The following is a 22986-nucleotide window of genomic DNA, read 5'->3' on the forward strand; positions in this document are numbered from 1 at the left end:
AAACTTGTAACATGTAAGCTGTTTCTGCCCAATATTTTGAGGTTAATCTCCCAGTTTTCTTTGAAGCCACTCTTTCAATATTGAGCCATTTATATGACAGGGGGTTGATGCAAACAGCTCTGGCTCAGGACAGCCAGAATCAGGAATCTTTGGGCGCTTTTGCGGAGCTGTGGGATTATTTCCCCTCCTACTGTATGATGGGTCTTGGAAAATGCTGGCTGCTCACTGGTGAAGACTTATCCACCCAGGTTTCTGGATAGCAAACAAAACATTTTCCCTAAAATGTTTCTTTACGGAGAAGTTTTAGCATCTGGTCCCTGTGGTTCGCGCTTTTGCTGCACAGAAGAGTACTTGAAGTTATCTTTGCCCTGCTTAATCCCCCTCTACCCTGTGCTACACTTTTTATAGCTACAGACTGTTGTGCTATTTCAAACATGCCTACCGGTGCATCCCGCGTACTCCACAAAGCGATGACCGAACTTCATACTGACCCAGCCTGTTTGACTGTGGCCCCTCTACACACACACACACTGGAACTAGTCTAAGAGTACTGAAGGTTGAGACAAACTTAAAATTAAAGCTAATCTGCTATCTGCTTAATGACAGTTAACATTTTTCACGGGGTAAAAAGCATTAAAGGCAACCTATAGCTTCTAATATTGAGTTAAATTAATTTTTTACTTTTTAATCCTGCTTGTAGCACAGTTTGTAACATTCCAAGTCATATTTATCTTTTGTGTATTAAAATATGATGCCGTTCTATAAATAGCTACAGGTTTCTTGGCAATGTTGGTGTGACGGCAGATTAATTAAACTGGAAAGCAGAGAGTGTGAGGACTAGATTTATATAATGAAAACAATATATCTGCTAACACCGGAGAAGTGCTGACACTGTAATAATGCTGATATTAATATTTGGTACAGAACATCTTAGAGCACATTAGTAAGATGGTTAAATCTGGTGGGCTGAGAAACGATCAGAACACAGAAATTACCAGAAGAAAATAAAACCGTTACTTTACTATTAATACTATGAGTCTCACTCCCATTCAGAAAGATTCACTAGTATCTTATATTTTAATACTCAGTGCCTGCAAAGAGCAGTCCACTGATCTCCCATGCAAGCTCCACAGCAGTTGTGAGAATATTTGGACGTTTGCTGGATTGTGTCCCTAGACAACATCACACCAATCTGGAGTCAAATGTGGACTAGAGAAACCAATGAGGAAAAAAACATAATAATTTAATATCTATCCCCTCTTTCAGTATACCAGCTAGCTAATACGGCCAACTTGTTATATGGTTTTATGTTAACGTAGCCCTATTGACTTCAAAACCAACTCCATTACAGCGTGGAGAATGAACACCCAAGCACCACATCAAAACAATCAGTTTGACCTTATGAACATTTTCCAGGATTTCATAGAAAGTCACAAGCAGAAAATTAGCTTCCAAGTTTATAAAATAAAAACAGGGAAAAAGCAGAAAATACACAAAGAAGCTAATAAAAAAAAGCCCCCATAAATACAAGATGCCCCAGGGCATTTAAATATTCAAGAATGTTAAAACTCATTCAAACTTTACTTCACTATACTTAGAAAATGAAAGGCACCTACTAATTTCCACTCGATATCTTCTGCATTCCAACTTCCACCTCATCCCAGGGCATTGCACATGATGAAAACAAATAGTAAAACTAAGTTATTTATTAAAATTATAGAATAAAGAGTCAGAGCGAAGATATATATGCATGTCGGTGGTCCAAATAAATTAGGGTCATTTTCATCAGTAGATGATGACAATTTTTACATTTATTATAATATTTTCCACATAACTATTCTGTCTGGTGACATTTTTGCACATATATTACATATATGTGACAGTATATAATGTATAGCTAGATATTTGACCATTGCTAAATGCTGCAGTAGTTTGAATACATTTACAGACTGTCAAATATTTTAGACTTTCAAGTGATGCATTTTAAAACACAGTAAAATGAAGATAATTTACAGAGGAAGAGAAAGATTCTGCTCTTGGCTACTAATAAGTAACCTCAGCCTCCCGACAGGTCTGAGAGTACCAGACCACATCTTTATTACCTTTAAAGGCATGAACCATGTAAGGAAATAACAGAGGTGGGAAGATGCTTATAGGACCAGGCTATCTGTATAAATCAGTACAGAACTATTGATAAAGTTATACTAATTCTCACCAGCTGAGAACCTGGCCAAATATCTTAAATCCCGGTTCCTGCAGACCGCGCGCTGACATGGGAAGAGGAACATGATCAAAGGCAGTGATGTTTGAATTTTTAGGGCAACCTTCATTCTGGCACTTGGCATTTTTATTTCATCGAACACATTTAACCTGGAATTAGCACAGATAAAGTTTATAGTGAGAGAATAACAGAAGGTAGACCCTTGTCCAGCTTCACTTACCTCAACCCAACTCTTGTCTCTATTCTCCTCCCCAGCTAGCCCTCACCCCTTCAAACCAGTGTCCCTTAATTCACAACCCTGCCCCTCCAGGCTCCAGCCTCATCTCCTGACCTCGTTCCCTTATTCCCCATCTTTCTGGCCAGAGTCCAATGCCCTGGCCCCTTGCCAAGTCCTCCCCAAGGGCTCATCATCTCTCCGCTCCTTCTCTCCCACCTTTCCGGTCCTTCACCTTTCCAACCAAATCCCAGGCTTCTGGTCTCACGCTGCCTGCCCTGCCATTCTTCTCACCTACATCCAAATTGGATAGCCCTCAAGACTGCTTCGGAAAAAATAAACTAACGCAGAGGTGTAGGCTTCCTAGCACAAGTGTTCACCATCCTCTAAAAGCCCTGAAGAAACGGGCAGTGCATGGAAAGCACATCTTCACCTTCCACCCTGCAGCGCTCCTGCCCTGGGGCCGAGGCAAACTCAGAGAGGCTCTGCGGCTCTTTGGGCAGAGTCTCGTACGCACCGCTGAAATCCAACTCCTTGCTGCTGAATATGCATGAACTAAGTTTGTTAAAAGCCTGACAGCTTTGCCAAATTTGGGTGGATTTTGACAGAAACTGCAAAAGGCATATCCTTGAAACAAAAGCCAGTTCGTTGCCAGCTTTCATGCCTCTGCTCCAAAGCATGGGTGTGCCATGCAGTTTTAAAGAAAAGATCACCAGAATTGTTTTTTTGCCTTTATTTTTTTTTTTTTCTACTATTGCAAAACACTGTTGTTCCAGCCTCCCCCCTGCCCTGCTCCACCCCCCAGCCCTATTTTTTGGATTGCTTCAGCTGAAATTTTGCAGTCTAGAGTAGATACCTGGAGTGGAAAGCACGTCACCAAAGTGATTCAACTTAGCAAAGATACATGCACCTGAAAACAGGATCTCCTAAAGGTCACTTGATTGTGAAGTGCTCTTCCAGTCCTAGTTTCTCAAAGCTTAGGCCATACAGCATATTCCATCTTTTCTTACAGCTAGGTCCACAACCCGCTGCAAAGTCACTTCCAGCAACCTTGGGATGGAGCACTTTCAGGGAGGTGCAGGTTTCTGCTGGTGTGGCAAGGTGCTTGGCTTTTTGTGGGAAAAAGACTTTTAATTAAAAGAAAAATCACTTCCAGGGAAAGGGATGAACTGAAATATGAAATGGGTGCATCTAGTATTTGTTAATGGCTTGTTTTAAAATTTGTGAGATGCTTTAAATCCAGGATAGGTTCCAGACACGCTGAATAAATATAAATAAATACAGTATTCCCCCCCTGCCCCAAATGGGATATAAGCAATGACCGACAAGCTGCCTACAGAGCCTAAGGAAGGAAACAGATGTAGAAACTTTTATAGGCAATTCCTCGGATTCACTAGGAACACTGGTTAAGCGTTAAAAAAGAAAGAGTCAAACACAAACAGTCATTTATGCACATCTAAAACTTCTGTTTTGAGCCAAGAGCCAAGCCAGCCTCCAAGCTACTGGAGATATCATCCTGGTCCTCACCTTCTCCAGGGGAACACTGGCCAGGCGGCACCTGTCCGAGGGCTATGCTACGTCTCAAAAGACAGCACAGCACACCACCGTCTGCACTTCTCATCCATTTATTATAAGCATTGGAACCTCCAGCTTCTGTCAAGTTACAGTCACTAGTGGATTCGACAAAACTTTGTTCTTCTGCTTCTTGCAGCTGACAGGGAAGCCAGGAGCTGATGAGCCACAGCCACCCTTTCCTTTCCCCTTCCTCCATGCATTGCAGTATGTAGTGTGCAGTAGACAATCATTAAAATCCAACTGGCTCTCATTTGCACTGCTAAACGTACCCAGAGGAGGTCTAAGAAACCCCCTAGTTTGGCTTTCTGCTCCTGAACTGAGACGTCAAACTATTCCAGGTGGTCAACACTGCTTCTCAGCCAATGCCACAATGTGCTGCACGGTTCAGGAAGAGAGAAACTCTGTTCAGACGATGGAAAACTATGCAAACGGTTCTCTTTATGGTATATTGCAGAAAGCGCTGCATACAGATATTGTATATGGCCAGGCTGGAAGCTTTATGGCCATTAATGACTAACGGGAGGACAACACACACAAGAGACATGGAGTTCACCGAAACATTCTGCTCCAGTTTTGGAGGTTCTGGGCTCTACTCCAAATTCCCTGGCGAGTGCCTACCCTCACCGGTCTGGAACAAAACACTCACGTTCCTAAAAAGCCCGAGGAATGCTCCGGTGCCCAGCCTCCGCACCGAGATGGGGGTCGGTTTAGATGAGACTTGGGGAGTGCTGCGATACACATCTGTTCCAGCATCCCACCAAAATCCTTCCCTGGAGAGTTAATGCAGTCTCAGGCCAGGTATTTACTCTGCCAGGAGAACTTCCCTGCTGCTTACTTCCCTCTGTCAAAGCCCTTGCAGTGCACACACATTAATTAAATTCCTTCTTTTGGGGAATAGCATAGGTAAGGACACCCAGAATCAAGGCTTTTACTACAGGCTCAACCCTGCCAGATGCTAAACGCCTCTTCCTTGCTTGACGAACACTGCCAACCGATAGCCCTGAAAGCCAAAATCCCATTGCTACCTTGCAGCAAGATGAAAATTAATAGGAAGCCCAGATTCACCAGCCCTATTTCATATACAAACCCTTACAGGTCAGTCTAGTTTCACCTGGAGGAAAACTGTATCAAAGCAGCATTTCCTCTCAATAGGACAGAACCCTGTTATTCAAGAATCAATAGATCAAGCATCCTTTTCCTTTTAGGATGCTGACTCAGTGTTACTGAACAAAAGGCTTCCTTTAAATTCGTCGACTTGAATTCCTCTGCTGACAAACATATGCACATCCCCACCCCCCAATACTAGTAAGAGGAATGGTAATTATTTCCCCAGAGAACAATAATTTTGCAATAAATTTCAGAAGCAGCATGATTTAACGAATTAAGCTGAAAGCCAAGGATACTAAATGCAGTTAACTTCTTTGAAGCTAGTGGTATCAAAAATTATTTCCAATATCCCTTTAAACACTTTCCCTTCGAAAGGATGACCATAGAGTTCTTAACAAAACTCTAGGCTTGTGTTTTTAAAGGAGCAAGAATCTAAAACTGACTCTAGAGAAACGTCTTTCCAACTGGTAAATCACACGTGCATTTCTCTTCCTGGCACTTTTTAGAATTTCCTACAGTTATTAATTGATATGACTATAATAGAAACAATATCAATAGCAGTATCCCGTTCAAAGCAGCAGCATTTTTACTTTCCCTATTCAGACTTCGGGTTTTTTCCACATATTAAATGACATTTTTCACATCTTCCTATTACTTGGCACTGTGAGGTTCTTGTTATTTTTATAATTACCTTACAAAAGACACCAAACTGCTGAAAAAAGGCTTAAAGTACAGTTTTCCTTAGGAAAACAGCAGCAGCGTCCTGCCAACGTACAGCCTGGACATTACAACTGTTAAAGGATTTCTGTGTAGCTGGGGGCTTCTGCTCAAATATCCTTTTTTTTTTTTCCTACGACACGGGGAGGAACGTATTAAACTCCTAAAAAGATCCTTCCCTCCATAAATTGTTCCTTCTCCCTTTGCTATGATAAATGCCTTCTCAGAGACGGTGATACACATAAACTTTGAGGATTTATAGCGCATTTCCAACACTAATATTAAACATATCCTTTAAATTTTTTTTTGGAAAGCCTTCGATTTTCCCCCCCCCCCTTCAGAATCATTTAATAGCCGTTAAGTCACCTTCAAAGAATTTGCAAATCCTTTGAAGTACAGTACAAAAAATAGACTTCAACATCTTCCCAACAGTTGCAGGTAATGCGTAATAATTTTTGAAAGCACACAGAGAAATAGCTGTCTAATGCCAAGTTACCACCTCCTACCCTGAAAACATACTCCTGCTGAAGTCAATTTTACAAACGCGCTTTTGTTAAGCTCCCTTGTGCTACAGTGGCATTGGGTATGAATGACAAGGATTTTTTTTTTTTCTTTTTGGATAACTTACATATGTTTCATTTTTAGAGAGGAGATTCTTCTACAATTCCTTTGCAGCAGGGCTTTGGTTTGCAACAACATCTTGCTTTCCCTCCACAAAGACAATGGATATCTTCACTGCCTAATTTCTTACTTACAGATCTGATTTGGTGGAGCTGTTAAATAGGAGGGCTTCTGCCTACTTGTCACTTTTCCATTTTGTGACAACGTGGCCACAGATTATGAATAATAAGCCTTTAGGAACAAAGCGTTCCTGAACAGAGTATATCATTCCCTTTTAGTCAATTACTAAAAATGTTTAAAATCATCTCTTAAAAGATTTCGAATTTTAACTCACTCCAAACTCCCTTAACATGCACGTGGCAGAGTGATGCTATTGCCCAACCACCTGAAACCAAAGATTTCTAGCATATGAAAAAATAATTATCTGTCCTTTAAAAGTTCAGAGTGCAGAAGTTTTGCACAATTAGAACATTTTCTGAATCTTGCTAGTGGCCCAAAGGTTAAATACTTTTCTTTGCTATATAGACCACATAATTGAGAGGAAGCAAGTGAGTTTATTCTTTGAAAGGCCCTGAAAAAAAACCCCAGAAGTTTATTTGTGCTTGCAAATCCTTTCAGGTCTAAAGAACCAGCAAGATAATAAATTGTTTTTGCTGAAAACAGGAAGTTTGGCAGAGATGCAAAAGGACAGCTAAACTTTGGCTAGACAACCCAAAACACTATGTTCTACTTTGAAAGTATTTCCAACAACAAAAAAAAAAAAAAAAAAAAAAAGAAAAAGAAAAAGAAAAAGAGTGAAGTGCCTCGAATCCATAGAAAGCTAAAGGAACAGCAAAGGCATCTGGCAGCGGTAATTTGTTGCCAAACTTGCGGTTGTGTTGTGCTGGCTTACAGGCTGGTTTGCCAGTTTGCAGTAACTTGCATCAAGCGCAGCTGAAACCCACATTTATAAAGCCTCAAATGCTGTCAAAGCTAGAAAAGTCTCAAGGAGTCTTTTCTTTCTTCTTTTCATCTGACCAAGACCAAAGGAATAAATAAATAAGTCTCATTCATAACGTTCTGGTGTATAAAGGGAAACAACAAAATGTTGAGTCTCAAGACTAAGTCCCTACCAGGTTTGACAGAGCGAAGGCCAAACTATGCCCACATAGTACCCGATGGGGCAACGCAACACCCCTGGCTCGTGCTGTCTCCTTGGCACTCCTACCTCATCATCAGGCCACTAGCAGGACTTTCTGGCAGGAGAAGACATCATTCAGCATGCAATACAACAGCTTATAGGACATCTGTGTGAAATCATGTTTCTTGAAAAAGAATGTATGCTCACAATACATCCATCCTGGACACCGCTGGAAACTAAGACACACTCCAGCCTTTCAGAGGGATTTCAGATGGTTTATAGGACATGACCACCTGCTATAGCCTGGGAGTGAAGCCAGTGATTAGGCTTATATTAGGCTCCAGCACTGTCCTCTTTTTGTTGATATAGTGGCACTTTCTGGCACAGTTCTGGCCTGGGTGGATTAGCTCCCTCCTTACCAACGGCCAAGTAGGGTTCAGGGGTTGCCACAGGCCAGGGATTGCTCCTAGGAAGCTGTTCAAGCATTGCTGACTCCTTTTAGGAATGAAAGATTTTAGACCACACGGATACAAGCTGTACCATAACATTTGCCCAAAGGAACGAAGAACAAATCCCTAACCACTTCACTAACACAAATCTAGTAAATGACGCAAAAGGTCCCTTCCAGTACTAATACTCATATGAATGCAGTTTTTAAGTAAGGAAATGTTAAATACATGAACTTTGGTTTTTGGGATAGAACTGGCCATGATTAATCTGAGAGCTTCTCCTCTCAAAATATTGGTTGTTTCCCCCCTGCCTTCCTCTTTTCCGTCTTTTTTTTCTTCTTTCTCTTCTCCCTCCCCACTAATATTTATTACAAAAATACAGATCTTCAAAACATTTATCACAAAGGACCACTGGATCCTTTGGGCCAACCAAAACATACATATTATCAACACCATAAATATTATCTTCTGAAACATGCAACTCTGAAATGCAATGATCATACGCTGATCTTTTTTATAAGACCCACTACTATTGTTACGCAGAGTCTTAACACCCAACTTTACCAACAGACATGATTTTGACTATATCTGTTTCTTTTAACCCTGAAACACGGCCTTATCACAAAGTCCTAATATAGAGTGTGTGAGAAAGTGAGCTCAAATCTTTTTCTCATTTCACTTCCTTACTACAATTACTTGCTGAATTTAACTGCAGGACCACTCGTTTACACCTGCAGGAGCACAGGGAAGACAAAGGAAACACACTGGTATACTATGAAGATGTAATATGCAGAAAGCTGGAATGCAAAGCTCCTGAGAAGTTTCAATGATTAGCAAGGATACCAATAAGGAGAGGGAAAAAACCTACCTTTGTTTTACAGCGTTCACGCTGGGACACTTAAACATCAGGCTTCTAGCAGGACTCCAGTCAGAACCCTGATATTCTCAGCCCCTCTGAAAACCTAGACCAGGTATTTCATATTTAGCACAACACCACCCACACCTTACAACATAGCACTTCTCATCTGTCAAAAACAAAATACTTCACAAAGGAGGCAAAACATTATCATTCCTTGTTTAGAAACTGAGAAATTCAAGTATGGAGAAATGAAATCACTTACCCAAGACCATTCAGCTGAAGCAGTAGCAGAGCCAGGAGAAGAAGCCAGAGTCCCAGTGCAGATCTCCAACATAAGCCTCTAACACTCTGCGCCGCACCTTGAACGTCAGTAGAGCAAGTAATATTATGCTTGCCTCTCTCACAGATCTGGACTGAGCTTTAGTTATAATCTGGAAGCACTTCAAAAGCTGTGGATTAAAAAGCACTGTATAAATGCAAAGTGTGATTATTATTCAACAGATATTGGAAAAATTACTGCAGTTTGTATTTGTTTTTCTGTATTTGTGAGATTTATGTTGTTTCAACACTTGAACAGCTTTTGATAATGACACCATCTGTTAATTCTCACCCCTCACTAAATTAGAACAAGTGGTGGAATTGTTAGACTGCAGTTTTACAGATCCCAGCTTAGCAAACAAATCCGAACCCAAGGTCAGCAAGAGGCATTACCAGCAATGGGAGGCAGCAACCGCTCAGGCACAACTTCCAGCCCAAGCAGAAGAAAAAGGATAGGACCATCAGGAACACCACAACTCCCAGCCAGCCCTCTGGAAGAGTTCTTTGTTAGGTTGTGTTCCCTTTCCTGACCCTACCAGGTGAACATCATTGACTCAGAGGTTGCTCAGGTTGGCGGGGCAGCAGCGGGCAGGGTATTTCAGTTCTGATTTGAGATGTCTGCCAGGTGGTTTGGACACCTGGGTCCAAGTTAAAGGCTCTCGAATTGCAACAAGCTTCAGGTGAGCAGAGCTCCGAGTGGGTCTGCCTGGAGCAACGGCCCCCCCTAGCCAGAGCCTTGTTCAATTAACATTGCTAGATTAGGGTCCAAGCTGGTGTAAATTACTATAATACTAAAATAAATACTAAAATACTAAAATAAATTACTAATAGAACACATGCATTACCTGCAAAAATACCAACTGTGGAGCAGGAGGAGACCACAGGCATATATTAGTAATACATTTTAAAGTAAAATAAAAGCTTATAATCAACCTGTTGGTTCCCCCCTTCCCTTTCCTTAAATATTGTTGTCCTTCTCTCTCTGCTCTAAGAGGTGCTCTTCCTCTGTCTTTGTACAGGTTATATGAGAATTTATTTAATATACTTGTACCTGCAAAAGGGTCAGATTATGTTACATGCAGATGACATGGCAAAAATACACAGCTCCTGGTCTCTAGAATACTCTTTGCATATGCTGTTAAACACCCCTTAGTTTTTCTATGAACCTTTTAATCCTCTCTTTCTGAATTTGTCTCGATAATTTCAATCTTTTCTCAGATAGTGAACGAAATCCCAAACAGCTGAAATCTTCTATTTCATGAAGACTTTATATTAAAAGGATGGACTTTTACTACAAATGCAAGCTGTGATACATACATCACTACACAAGGCAATAGAGAGTTTGCTCTTGTTATTTATGAACATTCAGGACGCATCTCTGAAAACCTCAGCCCTCCATATTCCTGATTATGCAGGAGTCAGGCACAACACTGCAGTTACACTTGTCTAGCAATACCCTTGGTGGACCTCTTCATATTAAGGTCCACCTTAATTGTTTCATATTCATCATCACTGTAATACCTAAATACTTCATGTGCCCAGGAATGAAATGGGTTTCCAACTTGCCATTAGCACAATTTCCCATCGCCTTTAGTGGGCTTCTAAGAAGGTTCATGTAAAGCAGGGAATTAAGTTCTTCTTCCCTTTACAGACAGGGACCTGAAGATATGTTCATGGCACAGTGGCATGATATAATGCTCTGAAAACCCTACATTTGGTAACAGAAAAAGCATAGTCATCTTAGCACGACGTTTTGGCTGATCTAACCTATCAAGCATTTCAGGTTATATTTACCTCAAGGATATCACGTACTGAGGCACAGAGAGAATGAGCCTGTCCTAAAGTTGCACAAAATATCAGAGGCAAGCTTAGGTAGAAGTCAAGATTCTCCAAACTCTACTTCTATGTCTCAACTGGAAGGAAACCCAGCGTGAGCTCTCCATCCTCCAGACTGGACTACAATAACAAGAATGAGCTTCACAAGCAAAATCTGTTCTCTCAACTGGTTGTACTGGGTGTCATCATGGTGGACCACGGCCATTTCACATGGACTCGTGTTTGAGAGGAGACACGGAACTGGCAGAGCCTAGACAACAGGCTGTTGTATATGGCGCCTGGAGTTACCAGAAAGAATTAGTTGTGATCTAAGAACACAGGAGCGACTTTCTCTGCTGCCAAAATGCTATTTTCTCATTAACCAGCAATGTATGAGACTGCACCGGAAAATGAACCTTCTGGTAGCCCCAGGAAAGGCAGGTAAAGAACTTCAACCCACAAGGTGCATGTGTGCTGCCATGATGGGGCAAGAAAGGTGTCCAAGGTGCAAAATCTGCCTGACAAAAACTCCCAGTCCTTGCTCCTCAGTCCCATTGACTGTGACTATTTGGAGCACATTATAGTCACCTCATAGTGCACCCCAAGTGACATAAATCCACTTGTTGCTGTTATTAAGGGGCAATTATTCCTGAAAAGGAAGAAGAATGAGACATTTACTGGGCATTATAGGCACATAGTTGACATCACTACGAGCCAATCAGGACCCCTGAATTCAGGCCAGCTTTCTGAAGCCCTTTATATCATTGTTTTACAAAAGGTATTTGATACCGTTGCTGCCTTCTCAGATGTGATCTCATCCTTGACCCCGAGTGGCACTTTTAGGAATAGCTCCCTCAGATTTACTTTTATCAGATCATAAAGTACATCATAGTCCCTTGCCTATGAGATGTGCTAAAACTTGTATGATTTGTAAGTGGAAATCCTATACAGCTGCCGGACATTTTTTGTCCACGAAAAATTGAAGTCAAAGTTGGAATGGATGAGAAAGAAGCTTCCAAGATTAAAAAAGTGTGTGTTTGGTGGAGAAAACTATAATCTGGAGCACTTTTCCCTACATACAGTAAGGGCTAAATTTTTTTGGTAACAACAGCAGGTCTCTGTCCCTTCTTGGAGTAATAAACACATGGTCCCTGACTGACTTGTCTCACTAATGTTACAAATATATGTTATATGCTATATTAAATACGTTCAGTTTTTCCCAGCTCTGCCCTAGGTGAACTCATTTTAAAACTATTGCTGTTAAACTGTTAAAAGAAAAAAGGAAGTATTTTAAAATGCAGGTAAAGTGAGATTATCATACAAGTGCATGGAAAATACCCCTCACCACCCTTCAAAACAAGTAAAACTTCCAAATATAGGCACTTTAACACCCAGTGTAAAGATTTCAAAGTAGGACTATGCTAATTGTAACACCGCCATTTTCTACAGAGAAACCAGGGTGGTGCACAAACACTCCAGCATCACTCCTTGCAGCATCCTAGAGGGACTCTTGGAGTTATCCTTTAGTTTGCAGATCTGCAAACTAAGAATGAGGAATTAAATGACTTGCCAAGGTCTCCAAGCAAGCCTGCCGCACAGTCAAATTTTCACGGTCGAAGATAAGAACCACGCTAGCAAGCAGCATGAATCTAAACAAGCAGGCAGGTTGGAGGATGTCAAAAAAAGGGGCCAGGAAGACTTGAGTCACAGCTGGCATGGGTCAGTATGTAAGTTGAGGGGGCAGAGAATAAGCTGAAGCTAAATATACTCCAACTCCTTGTAGACTCTGCGCTGGCAGTAGGCCAGACTGCAGCAGTAATGGCTGGGGTAGGTTTAAAGTGCTCTCCTCTGCCAGCTAGTCAGCCCTGCCTTAAATTAACCCAGCTGACTTTAGACTGAAACAGATGATGGGTCCTCATAAACTCAATTACACCAGTTCAGCCATGAGCGGGGAAGGCTCTAGATGAAGTGTGGTGCTTTACAAATATCTTGAACCTCCACTGTCTTCCCTGCAGTGACTGTTGACAGTGACCTAAACTCTTAAATCCATCTGAAAGACAAAGCTTCTGGTTAACCTAAGCAACATCACTTTCAGGGGCCTTTGCCTAAGATTGCTGTATAGACGATGAAAGGAGGCTTTCTGAGACCATTTCTCCACTGGATGTCAACATGTAGCAATGAATTCACTCAAGATGTTCCTGTGGATCTCTTTCCTATTAGGGTCATCCATTTCTCTGGGCTCCTTTTATTACAGTCTCTGATCTTTCCAACTGCAAGAAACCACAATACTGCTTTACTGGAGACTTGTTTAAGTCCTGATATAAAATGATGCTCATATACACCGTTAACAATTCCACTACAATCCAACCATTTAGTATTAAATTAGTTCAGATAAAATAAAAACCCTGGGTCTGTAAAAGTATGTGTATGTGTATGGATATAAATATAGTTCAACTGCTAAATTTACATGCTGAGCCTACACTTTCTGCAATAAAATATTTAAGTGGTTTCAACTCCACAGTGAGATTTAAAAAAAAAATCTAAGATAGAAAAAGACATCAGCACAGGACAGTATCGACTGGACACAATCAATCACCTGGACGAGTACTAAGATAAGTATCTTCATTGTGGACTGACAAGGGCCAATACAGATTTTCCCAGAGAGAAATAACCTCAATAATACCACCTCATGCAACCGTAAACTAAGACCAAGCTTTCACTTCAAGCTGCATTTCTAATGCCTAGCACTTAAATATCAGAAAAGTCTGATAAAGAATTGCCCGAGGCTGAGCCAAAGCAGAGTAAAACGCAGGGCTGCAGTCTGCCCCCGTAACGCAGCTAAAGCTGGTGGAGGCTTCGGGAGCAGTTAATTAGTTCCGTGGAATCTAGTAAGAGCTAAATACTTTGACTGTCTTTCCACCTCAGTTTTTTCTATGCTTCTTCAGAAATTAGGCTTTCCTGAAAAGTCACCTTTGAGGCTGGTCTGTCATAGCCGGGGCTGGACCGGTGGCAGGACTTGCTTGAGCTGAGTCCTGGTAGTTCAAGTAGAAGCTCTCCCACTTGTCATCACAGAATATATGACCTTATTACTCCTCCCTCGGTTCTGGCACTGATTGTTAATGCTGTTTGCAGCCAGTGAAGTTTCTTCAGTGCTCTCTGCTGCTGTCTCTCCCAGCTCCTTCTGCTTTTGTTTTCCAATTGCAGCAAAAAATATGTGAATCCCATTTTCCGCCAACACTGAGATGAACAAACTCCAGAAAACAACGTGAAAGATAGCAAAGCAGGAAGATTTGTGTTAGGGTTATACTTCTAGCTAAGGATACATTGAAAGTTGCAGGAATTTATCTGTATATCGACGAGACGATGCCACTTGCTACTGTAGGATCTGGACAAATTAGCTAACAAACTATGGCCCTCAACAGCTCAGATTTATCTCAGATTTTACTGGCAGGCAGAACGGAGAGTCAGAGAAGCCACAGGACAAGCCCACGAGCGTGAAGAAAGCCAGCAGTAGACCTAGATCTGCTGGCTTACCGCCCTGGGTGTTTAGCTTTCCACAAGCTTCCTGTTAGCGAGGGGTATTGCGGAGAGCTGGAGAACTGGGCCGTTTTGGGCAAAGTAGCCTTTTTTCCACTGGTAGCAAGAAGGTCGCCAGGCAGGACCGGAGAGATGGCAGGGCTGCAGCAGCCTCCTCTCTGGCTCGGAGCAGTCCCCCTGTCAGAGCATGAGCTCCCCTTGCTCTCGCACAGCCCAATCCAAAAGGCATTGTCTGGAAGCAATTAGAGATATTTTTTATTTTTTTTTTTTTCCATCGTTGCCTGACAACTTCAGCAGACGCACATGTAGTCATCCCCCTCCGCTTCTAAAGAACTTTGCTTACTGTTAACTATTTAAATGTTGAAAGTATTAAAGCTAATTGAACTCACTGCTCAGAGAACTAAGTCTGAGGTCAACTGTCGTATATGGTAACACTGTTTGGGTAAAAGGACTTTGGGGTAGTTTAGAAATCTTTAGAAAAGCGCTCATGCCTGTCCACGTACTTGTCAGTCCTACTTGTCATTACTAATGTTTTTTTTTTTAGGTTGGACAAACAGATGGAGCTGCTTTGCGGAACTCCTCAAGGAACGGCTGCATGAACTAACTCTGGAGTTAGTGCTGAAAGCGGTGACACAAGATGCTACTCTGCTGGCCAAATTTTAAGCACCTTGCTTAACCTGGGACAGACTTTATGGTCCAGGGAGGGGTAAGGGGGAAGAGATGGGGGTGGAGGAGGAGAGCGAAAAAAGATAGCCTCTTCCATAGAGCAATTCAGACTCATATTTAAATGCTGTAATTGCCTTCCAGAGGGACTGACTGTCTCCTTGTCAACTTTATGGGAAACCTAGAGAAATCATCCTCTTGTCGTGGTTTAACCCCAGCCAGCAACTAAGCACCATGCAGCCGCTTGCTCATTCCTCCCCCCTCCCAGTGGGATGGGGAGGAGGATCGGGGAAAAAAAGTAAAACTTGTGGGTTGAGATAAGAACAGTTTAATAACTAAAGTAAAATAAAATATAATACTAACAATAAAAATAGAAATATAATAATAATAATAGTGATGAAAAGGAATATAACAACAACAAAAAAAGAGATAAATAAAACCCAAGGAAAAAAACCAGTGATGCACAAGGCAATTGCTCACCACCTGCTGACTGATACCCAAGCAGCGATCCGCCCCTCCTGGCCAGCTCCCCCCAGTTTATATACTGGGCATGACGTTCCATGGTGTGGAATATCCCTTTGGTTAGTTCGGGTCAGCTGTCCTGGCCATGTTCCCTCCCAGCTTCTTGTGCACCTGCTTGCTGGCAGAGCATGGGAAACTGAAAAGTCCTTAACATAGGATAAGCGCTACTTAGCAACAACTAAAACATCAGAGTGTTATCAACAGTATTCTCACACTAAATCCAAAACACAGCACTGTACCAGCTACTAAGAAGAAAATTAACTCTATCCCAGCCGAAACCAGGACACCTCTAAACGTAGATATTGCCAATATCCTCTCAGTGTCACACTGAGAAAGAGTCTCAGATGGTAAATGAGAAAAGCTCTTTTGACTTCAAAGGTGTTAATTGTTTACTTACATCCTGCTGAGGACTCAGCCCAGTATTTTTAAAATGCTAATGCTCCTTGGCCCGTGGGTGAACAAATTTATTCTGATTGCTGTACTTTTTTCTGGGAGAAAACAGGAAAGGAAGAAGTTGTTGGTGGCTGTTAATGGTGCAGCAGCAGCAGCAGAGGACTTTTGCCTAAAGTGATCCTTGGCTGCTGGTAAAACCAGAGCAAGTGACACCACATCAGGACCAGACCTGTAGAGCAAAGATGTTCACAATGCTGCGAGAGCATCTCCTACATGCACAAACAGACTATCTTCCATAGCACCAAACTGGTGACTTTGGGGGTATAAGGTCTTCTGTTGCTACCTGGAAAAAGCAGCCTGCTAGAAATAAACAGCAGGTATTGTTGATTTCATAGAAGGGTGAGTTGTCTTTAAGGTGTGCTGAGGAATGTGAGCATCTCACACATCCAGACACTCTTTGCAGTCAAAGACTGAAAAGAAGAAAAAGAAAAAAGAGATCATGGCAAGGAAGGCTCATTCTTTCTCATCTGCCAGGTCTAAAGTGAGTAGGTAGGTACTTCTGTTTTGTAGGAGGAAAGGAAGTCTGATGGAAGCATGATTCTGGAAGGTTATAAGGAGACGCACCGCCAGAGGCAGCCAAGTTCTAAAGAAGATTGCAGTTATGGTATGTCCAAGCTGTCTTGCCATTAATCATCTAGCCAGTCTTCTGGGAGATGACAGGAAACCTCCAGATGGCAAAGTCCATGCCCTAGACACACTCATATCCTTTCACATCTGTGACTATGGCCTTGCACAGGTTTTGCAAAGAACAACATTTGAGCTTCCACCACACTTTGAACTACAGGCAGGAGGCTTCGATCCCCAGCAGCACAGGGAACGGTCATGAATGACTCGGTCTTACTGGGTCATCAGCCAAACCTTCTAATCTGCACAAAATAATGAATTACTATCAAAGGGATAGGAACAGTCCAAAGCAGCTGCAGGGCTCTTCTGGGGGAAAGCGAAGGTCTTGCATTTGTCCTCCACTTATATCAGAATGGGAATAACCTGATGACCTAAGAAGCAGAGTCATTTTTAATACCTGCTCCTTTCTCCCAGTACCTGGAGGGGTAGAGTCCTGCATGCCTCGTCTCACTGGTTATCATTATTATGTCATCCAGATCAATCATTTCAAGCTCATTCGGCTGTAAATGCAGCTTTGATCATTCGTTACACTTTGTTAGTATTTATCAGAGCCAGGACTCTGTTAATCTGAAACAGCAGCACTCAAAAAGTAAGGAAACCTGGGCTCCAAGAGCACTTACTGCAAGTTGGAGGGGTGGTGTTTGGTTTTGTTTGTTTTCTAAATTATTCACTTCTAAAAATTTCCAAAATGCTGTAGCATACAGCTCCAAAAGGCAAGAGGAAATTTTCACTCTCTCAAGACAGGCTCTGTGAGAGCGAGAGTGAAATGCAAAGCTCCTGCCCTTTGCTGGAAGCCCATCGCTGCTCCAGCGGATCGGAAACAGGCACAGGAGAGGGAGTCCTCCGCTGGCAAAACCTCTTTTATGTCAAAGTATGCGTAAGGCTCCTGGGGCTGATCCACAGCGCACTGAAGTCATTGAAACCAATAGGCCTAACTCATAAAGTGCTCCGGAGCAGGTCTTTTGCTGGTTTTAACTCCTTGTATGCACTGGCTGCAGCTTATATTGCATTTAGGACAAAGCAAAAGCATCGCTTTTTAATTCCAAGCCCAGGAACCCAAAAGAGGACTGCACTCCAAATGCTCTCCTTAGTGACGACAAGCAAAAATTCTTTAGCACCATCTAGCTAACGTTGAAGGTAACCCACATTGACACTTCTTCCTACAAATCTGCTCCGCCACCGACACTCCCTGGCTTGAGCATGCAGACTTCAAAAGCCGAAGAGATAGGCGCTGCATGCTGATGAGGAGAAGGAGAGGACGGGTTTAGCAAAGCACCCAAGAGCGGAGCGTGCATTTCACACAGAGCCAGATGGGGCACCGATTATTGGCCATGGGAAGCACAAGTGCAAATTTCATAAAACAATTTACACAGTACCTTGTTCAACACCCTGAGAAAACACAACAGCAGGACATGGGAAGGGACAAGAATACTTTTTTTGCTGAAACGTCAGCGAGAAGACGGATGAGAAAAATGCTGTGGAAGCAAAACTTAATGCAGGAAGATTTGGTAAAGCTGAATAAAGGGCTACAAAATTAATGGGAGGTGCCTAGAAAAACTTCAAGAGAATAGTCAGAGGCAGTCAATCAAAATCCTTCACAAGTTCATGCAATATTTGCTGAAATATTCCTGTAGAAAAAAAAATACAATAGGGTGAACAGTTCAAAACAGTCTAGTATTTTGGAACGAAAGAGCTGGAATTTTCCTTTTTGAAATAAATTTCTTTCTTAAGATTTTATAACGTTGTATTATTATACAAAACATAAAAACAAACCCCCAGAAAACTGAGTTAGCAATCTGCATTGAAATTTTTCTAAAAGGAACATTTCAGAGTCCCCTTTATGAACCCATTTGTTGGAAAAATTTGAAACTGATGGATAATGCATTTCAGAATGAAGCCAAATATTAAAAACTCAAGAAAAGGATTTTTCCCCCTAAACATTTCATAAAAATTTTCAAAACTTTTTTTTCCTTAAAGTTCTGATATGAAATCAGTTAAGCTGATATTGGAACTGCCTGCAGGATAAGGCACGATCCTCTAAAGAATTATTTGACTTGGGAACCTCCCTTTTCTAAATTACTAGCAAAGTACGAATTTACCTAAATTATTGTTTCACGTAGGATTGAATCATTGTCAGAAAAGAGTACCTCTTCACCTTGCATGGCTTTGTCACGGAAAAAGGATCAAAATATACAAGAATAGGAAGCATTTTGTTTTAGCACCAGCCCAATTATCTGTTTACATTTGGGCCTTCAGAAAAATCCTACTGAGTTTTATTTTCACAACCAACTAAAACACTATTGTAAATTTTGATCTCCATCTTTTAACCTAGGTTATTTAAAAACACTTACTAGGCATTCTTAAGCCTCCCCCCCACAAAGTGTTTGTCTTTTTTTGTTTGTTTTTTTTAAGAAATGACCCAAAACAATCACATACCACGTTTCCACAAGTAAGGACTGTGGGCAAATTGATGCATTTTTATTTAAGCACTTGCACTCTGATTTTTTAGACTAGAAAGACCCCATTTCAAGCCGTAGGCTAACTTGTGGGCCAATATTAAAAGCAGTTTGTGTGTACAGCCTTCTGCATGTGCCTGTGCTCAAACTAGGAGATAGAAAGAGGCAGCGATATCTCCAGGCTTAGTGGCCATCTGAAAGCTGTGCATCCTCTAACCAGAGTGGGCTGATAGTGGCTCTTTGGTCTAGATAAAATAGGTATCATCCTATAACGGCTGGCTATATAGACCACACTCTGCAGAAAGGAGAAGCTCAAAGAAGGTCCACACTTTGAGGATGGGGCTTGGGTAGGGACAGGAGGAGGAGAAGACTGCAGGGGAGCACAACCCCTTCCACAGCAATACAGCAAACCTCTGCCAAGCCAGGTTACGCTCAGCATCATACCATGTAACGTGGTCAAAAACTAGAGGAAAAGGAAATTGCACTGAGTCTGACAAAATCAATACCTACAGAGCACTGTGGTGGAGATGCTGAGCTGTGCGGTGCCAAAGAAACGGGAGTCACTCCCACCGGACCTCCTGGCTACCCAGCACCGGTGGCCACCTCCCACTGCACTGCCCTCCGGCTAGCGTGGCAATGCTCTCACGGCTTTGGAAACGGCATATGTTTGGTTGGATTTGCTTACTTAAGGAGAGAATCAAGGGATGAGTTTTTGTTTGCTTTCCTTTTTTACTTGCCTGTTTGGGGTACTTCGTTCTTTTATAATTCGGCTTGTACAAAATACTCTGTCAAAATGCACACGGTGGAATTGCCTCTGAGACTCCAAGCATACACTATTCCCACGCCCTCTCACACCCTGTAATAAGCTTTTTATTCTACTATAATTAACACTCAGGAATCAGTCCCTGTTTCCTTAAAATCACAAACAGCCCTACACTTAGTATTTTGCTGCTGCTTTTGCTTTACCTGCTAATAACTCTTTCCCCTCCCTGAATTGCTTTCATATATTTGCTGTCTTTCCAGCCACTACATGCTGAATTTGGACTTCCTGATTGCTTAACTAAGTAATTTTTACCTGAATACTGTATATTTCATACTGAAAGAGTCTATGCCTGTGAAATCAAGGCATACTTTCTTCAAACCAGACATACATTTTGGGGAGATGGACCACTGGGGTAAATACAGACCCTTCAGTCGTATTCACGAGATGTTTACTGAATGTATTGCTGGTCCTCTTATTAAATACTTCCAAATTTCAGAGTAACATTTTGACACACAATGCCAGCATATACAGTTTTATTCCTGTAGACGACAGGTGATTTCCAGTGGTCCCAAATAAGCAAGGCACTCGTATCTCCACTTACAGAACTCATATAGGTAATTAGGAGTATCAGCCTCATTGAAAAACTAATGAAACTAAGCTAAAATTGGGATTTTTAACCTAAGTCATGTAGACCATTTACAATATTTTACGGTCTTTATCTTCAAATAAAGGTTGCACGTAGGACACCTCCGCTCGAATTTATGTCAACTTAACCCCCTCTGAAAAAAAGGAGTCGTTCAACAGCAGTGGTGCAGGAGAACCCACTATTAGTAATTTGAAAGAATAAGAAACGTAGGATTCACACAGAAATAGGATTCAAACCCCTCCGCAGCCGGTGGGCCTCCCATTTAATATGACAGGCATTAGATCAGGCTGATTATATCGACTGGTGGGGGGGGACAGAAACCGACTCTTTTGGCTTCACAAAAGCAAATGTCTTTTTATCTGAATAATTATTATTATTGTTAAAACAAAATGTATATTTTCTCAGCTTTTTATTTACAATGTAAAGTGCTTTCCACAGTAAATCAACAAATATGAGTATTCATGTCACCAAGTGCTGATGATTAAAAATAATTACTTTAATGGTAGCTGGCCTGATGCCAAACATGATTAGCTTTCGCATTTCAAGCATGATAGTAGATAATTTACATCTCCTTTCACACCAATACCAAACTACTCCTAATGGATTCTATTTTAGTTTTTATGAATTAATAGAAATTTAGTGTCCAATTCACTATATTATAGCCACCATTTGCTTTCAAAACCAAAGAAATGTTTCAAAAAAGGGCAGAAAGTATCCAAATCACAGGATCCATAGCCAATAAACCCGGCTTCCCCGCTGACAGCGTCCTTGCCTGTGCCCTTAGAGCTGTCAGAGGCAGAGTGAGAAGAAAACTTTCTCAAACAGGCCAGAAAATTCTGTTAAGGAGGAAAAACCCGTGGAGGTACCCAAGGCTTCTCCGCCAGAACACGTGCAGGTTGAAGCCCCTCTCTCCTGAAGTGCAAGGCAAACCTCCCACCCGCTCCAGTGGACAGGATTTTATTCCGGGGACAGTGAAGGAAATTGGACATTTGCCTTTTAAAAACATCACAAGCTGTTCAAGGACCTGGTGGGTAAAAACAGGAAATATATTTACATTCTTTTAAAGTAGTTTTAAAACCAATTGCCTTTTACCTAGCCATTAGGTCTGAGTACAGAGCCCTGAGCTCATCCCGTGGGGATAAACACTGATTTACACAGGCAGGATCGCACTTGCCTGCCTCAGTTCAGTCTCGGGGTGTCAAAAGCATCTGAAAGCTCTTTGTGGGAGGAAAGAGAAGAGCAAATGAATTCCCCTCCATCTGGTTTGGAAGGTTCTGCCCATAGGAAATGTGGAAATTCAAAATACAGCAAGAAGACACGGTTAGTGGGTTCACGGGCAAGTGGGAAGGTCAGAAGGACAACCTTAGCTTTTAAATATGTGTATGGATACAGGCGGGACCACTGCTTCTTAGCTGGAAAGGAGCATAGAGGAACACCGAGGCAAAAAATACCAGGGACACTAATGCAGGGAAGGACTCGCTAGGCATGGGAAGCAAGAATGAAAAGTAAGATAATGCCTTCCAGCCAGCAGGCTGGAAGAAGAAAAGGGAGGTTGAAGCTCCCACAAGAGCAAACCTTGGTCATTTGGTTTCCCCTTCATCCTCAGATCTCCATCTCCAACAGGCCCAGCAAGGCTCCAAGCTGTGCCTGACTGCCATGAGGACCAGGGCCCTGATCTGAAAGGTTTAACTACTTTTGGTGGCTACAGAAGTTGGAACCTATGTTTTCAAAGAAAAAATTTGGGAACAGTATCCAAAAAAAGCATAACTAAAAACAAGCAAAAAGCAGCACCCTCCCTCCCCAGCCTATCTGACCTTCCTCAGTGCTACAGGAGAGAATTTCTGCTGTCTGTGGTGCCCTAAGACTGCTTCAGGGCTGCAATAATGAACCCAACCCAAGTGAACGGGTTTCACAGGACCTGTAAACATCCATTTTCTTTTGCTGGTCACCGATTAAAAGAAAATATATTTGTCAGGTTTAAGCTTTCACCTTTCAGCCTACTGCTGACGTAGAATATAAACACTTCTTGTGAAACCCTTCCAATTTACATGTCAATGGACCACAACCCTCATCTATACTGACATTAAAACTTCCAGCACTGGCAGCCTCAGAAATACAGAGCAAACGGACGTGGTGCCGGCTTCCCCATGCTGCCCCCCAGGTTTCATTCTTGACCTTATATAGGCTCCTATAGGGGCTGATGAGAAACCAAACCTTCACGTCATGTCGATGCTTGGCTTGCACGGAGAGTCTCAACCACAGCAGCAATTAATGCTGCTTGTGATGCTGGTTTTTAAGGGGTGGAC

The 22986-nt window shown here is 42.0% G+C and overlaps 1 protein-coding gene across 4 annotated transcripts in view; it reads right to left on the minus strand.

Annotated features, from left to right (window-relative positions):
- Positions 1 to 22986, minus strand: part of MEIS1 (Meis homeobox 1) — a 233735-nt gene that overhangs the window by 203165 nt on the left and 7584 nt on the right. For 2 of the 4 annotated variants that reach the window (XM_050895204.1, XM_050895211.1), the window contains exons 1-2: positions 9595 to 9675; positions 9146 to 9332 (exon numbers count right to left, since the gene is read on the minus strand). In XM_050895204.1, coding sequence (XP_050751161.1) covers positions 9146 to 9217 — 72 coding nt within the window. In that variant the 5' untranslated portion in view covers positions 9218 to 9332; positions 9595 to 9675. Of the gene's footprint in view, positions 1 to 9145; positions 9333 to 9594; positions 9676 to 13986; positions 14032 to 22986 lie in introns of those variants that run through there. The other 2 variants (XM_050895207.1, XM_050895206.1) reach the window with 2 other exon arrangements.

Source organism: Gymnogyps californianus, chromosome 3 (genome assembly GCF_018139145.2).
Source record: "Gymnogyps californianus isolate 813 chromosome 3, ASM1813914v2, whole genome shotgun sequence".
In the NCBI taxonomy this organism is placed as follows: Eukaryota; Metazoa; Chordata; class Aves; order Accipitriformes; family Cathartidae; genus Gymnogyps; species Gymnogyps californianus.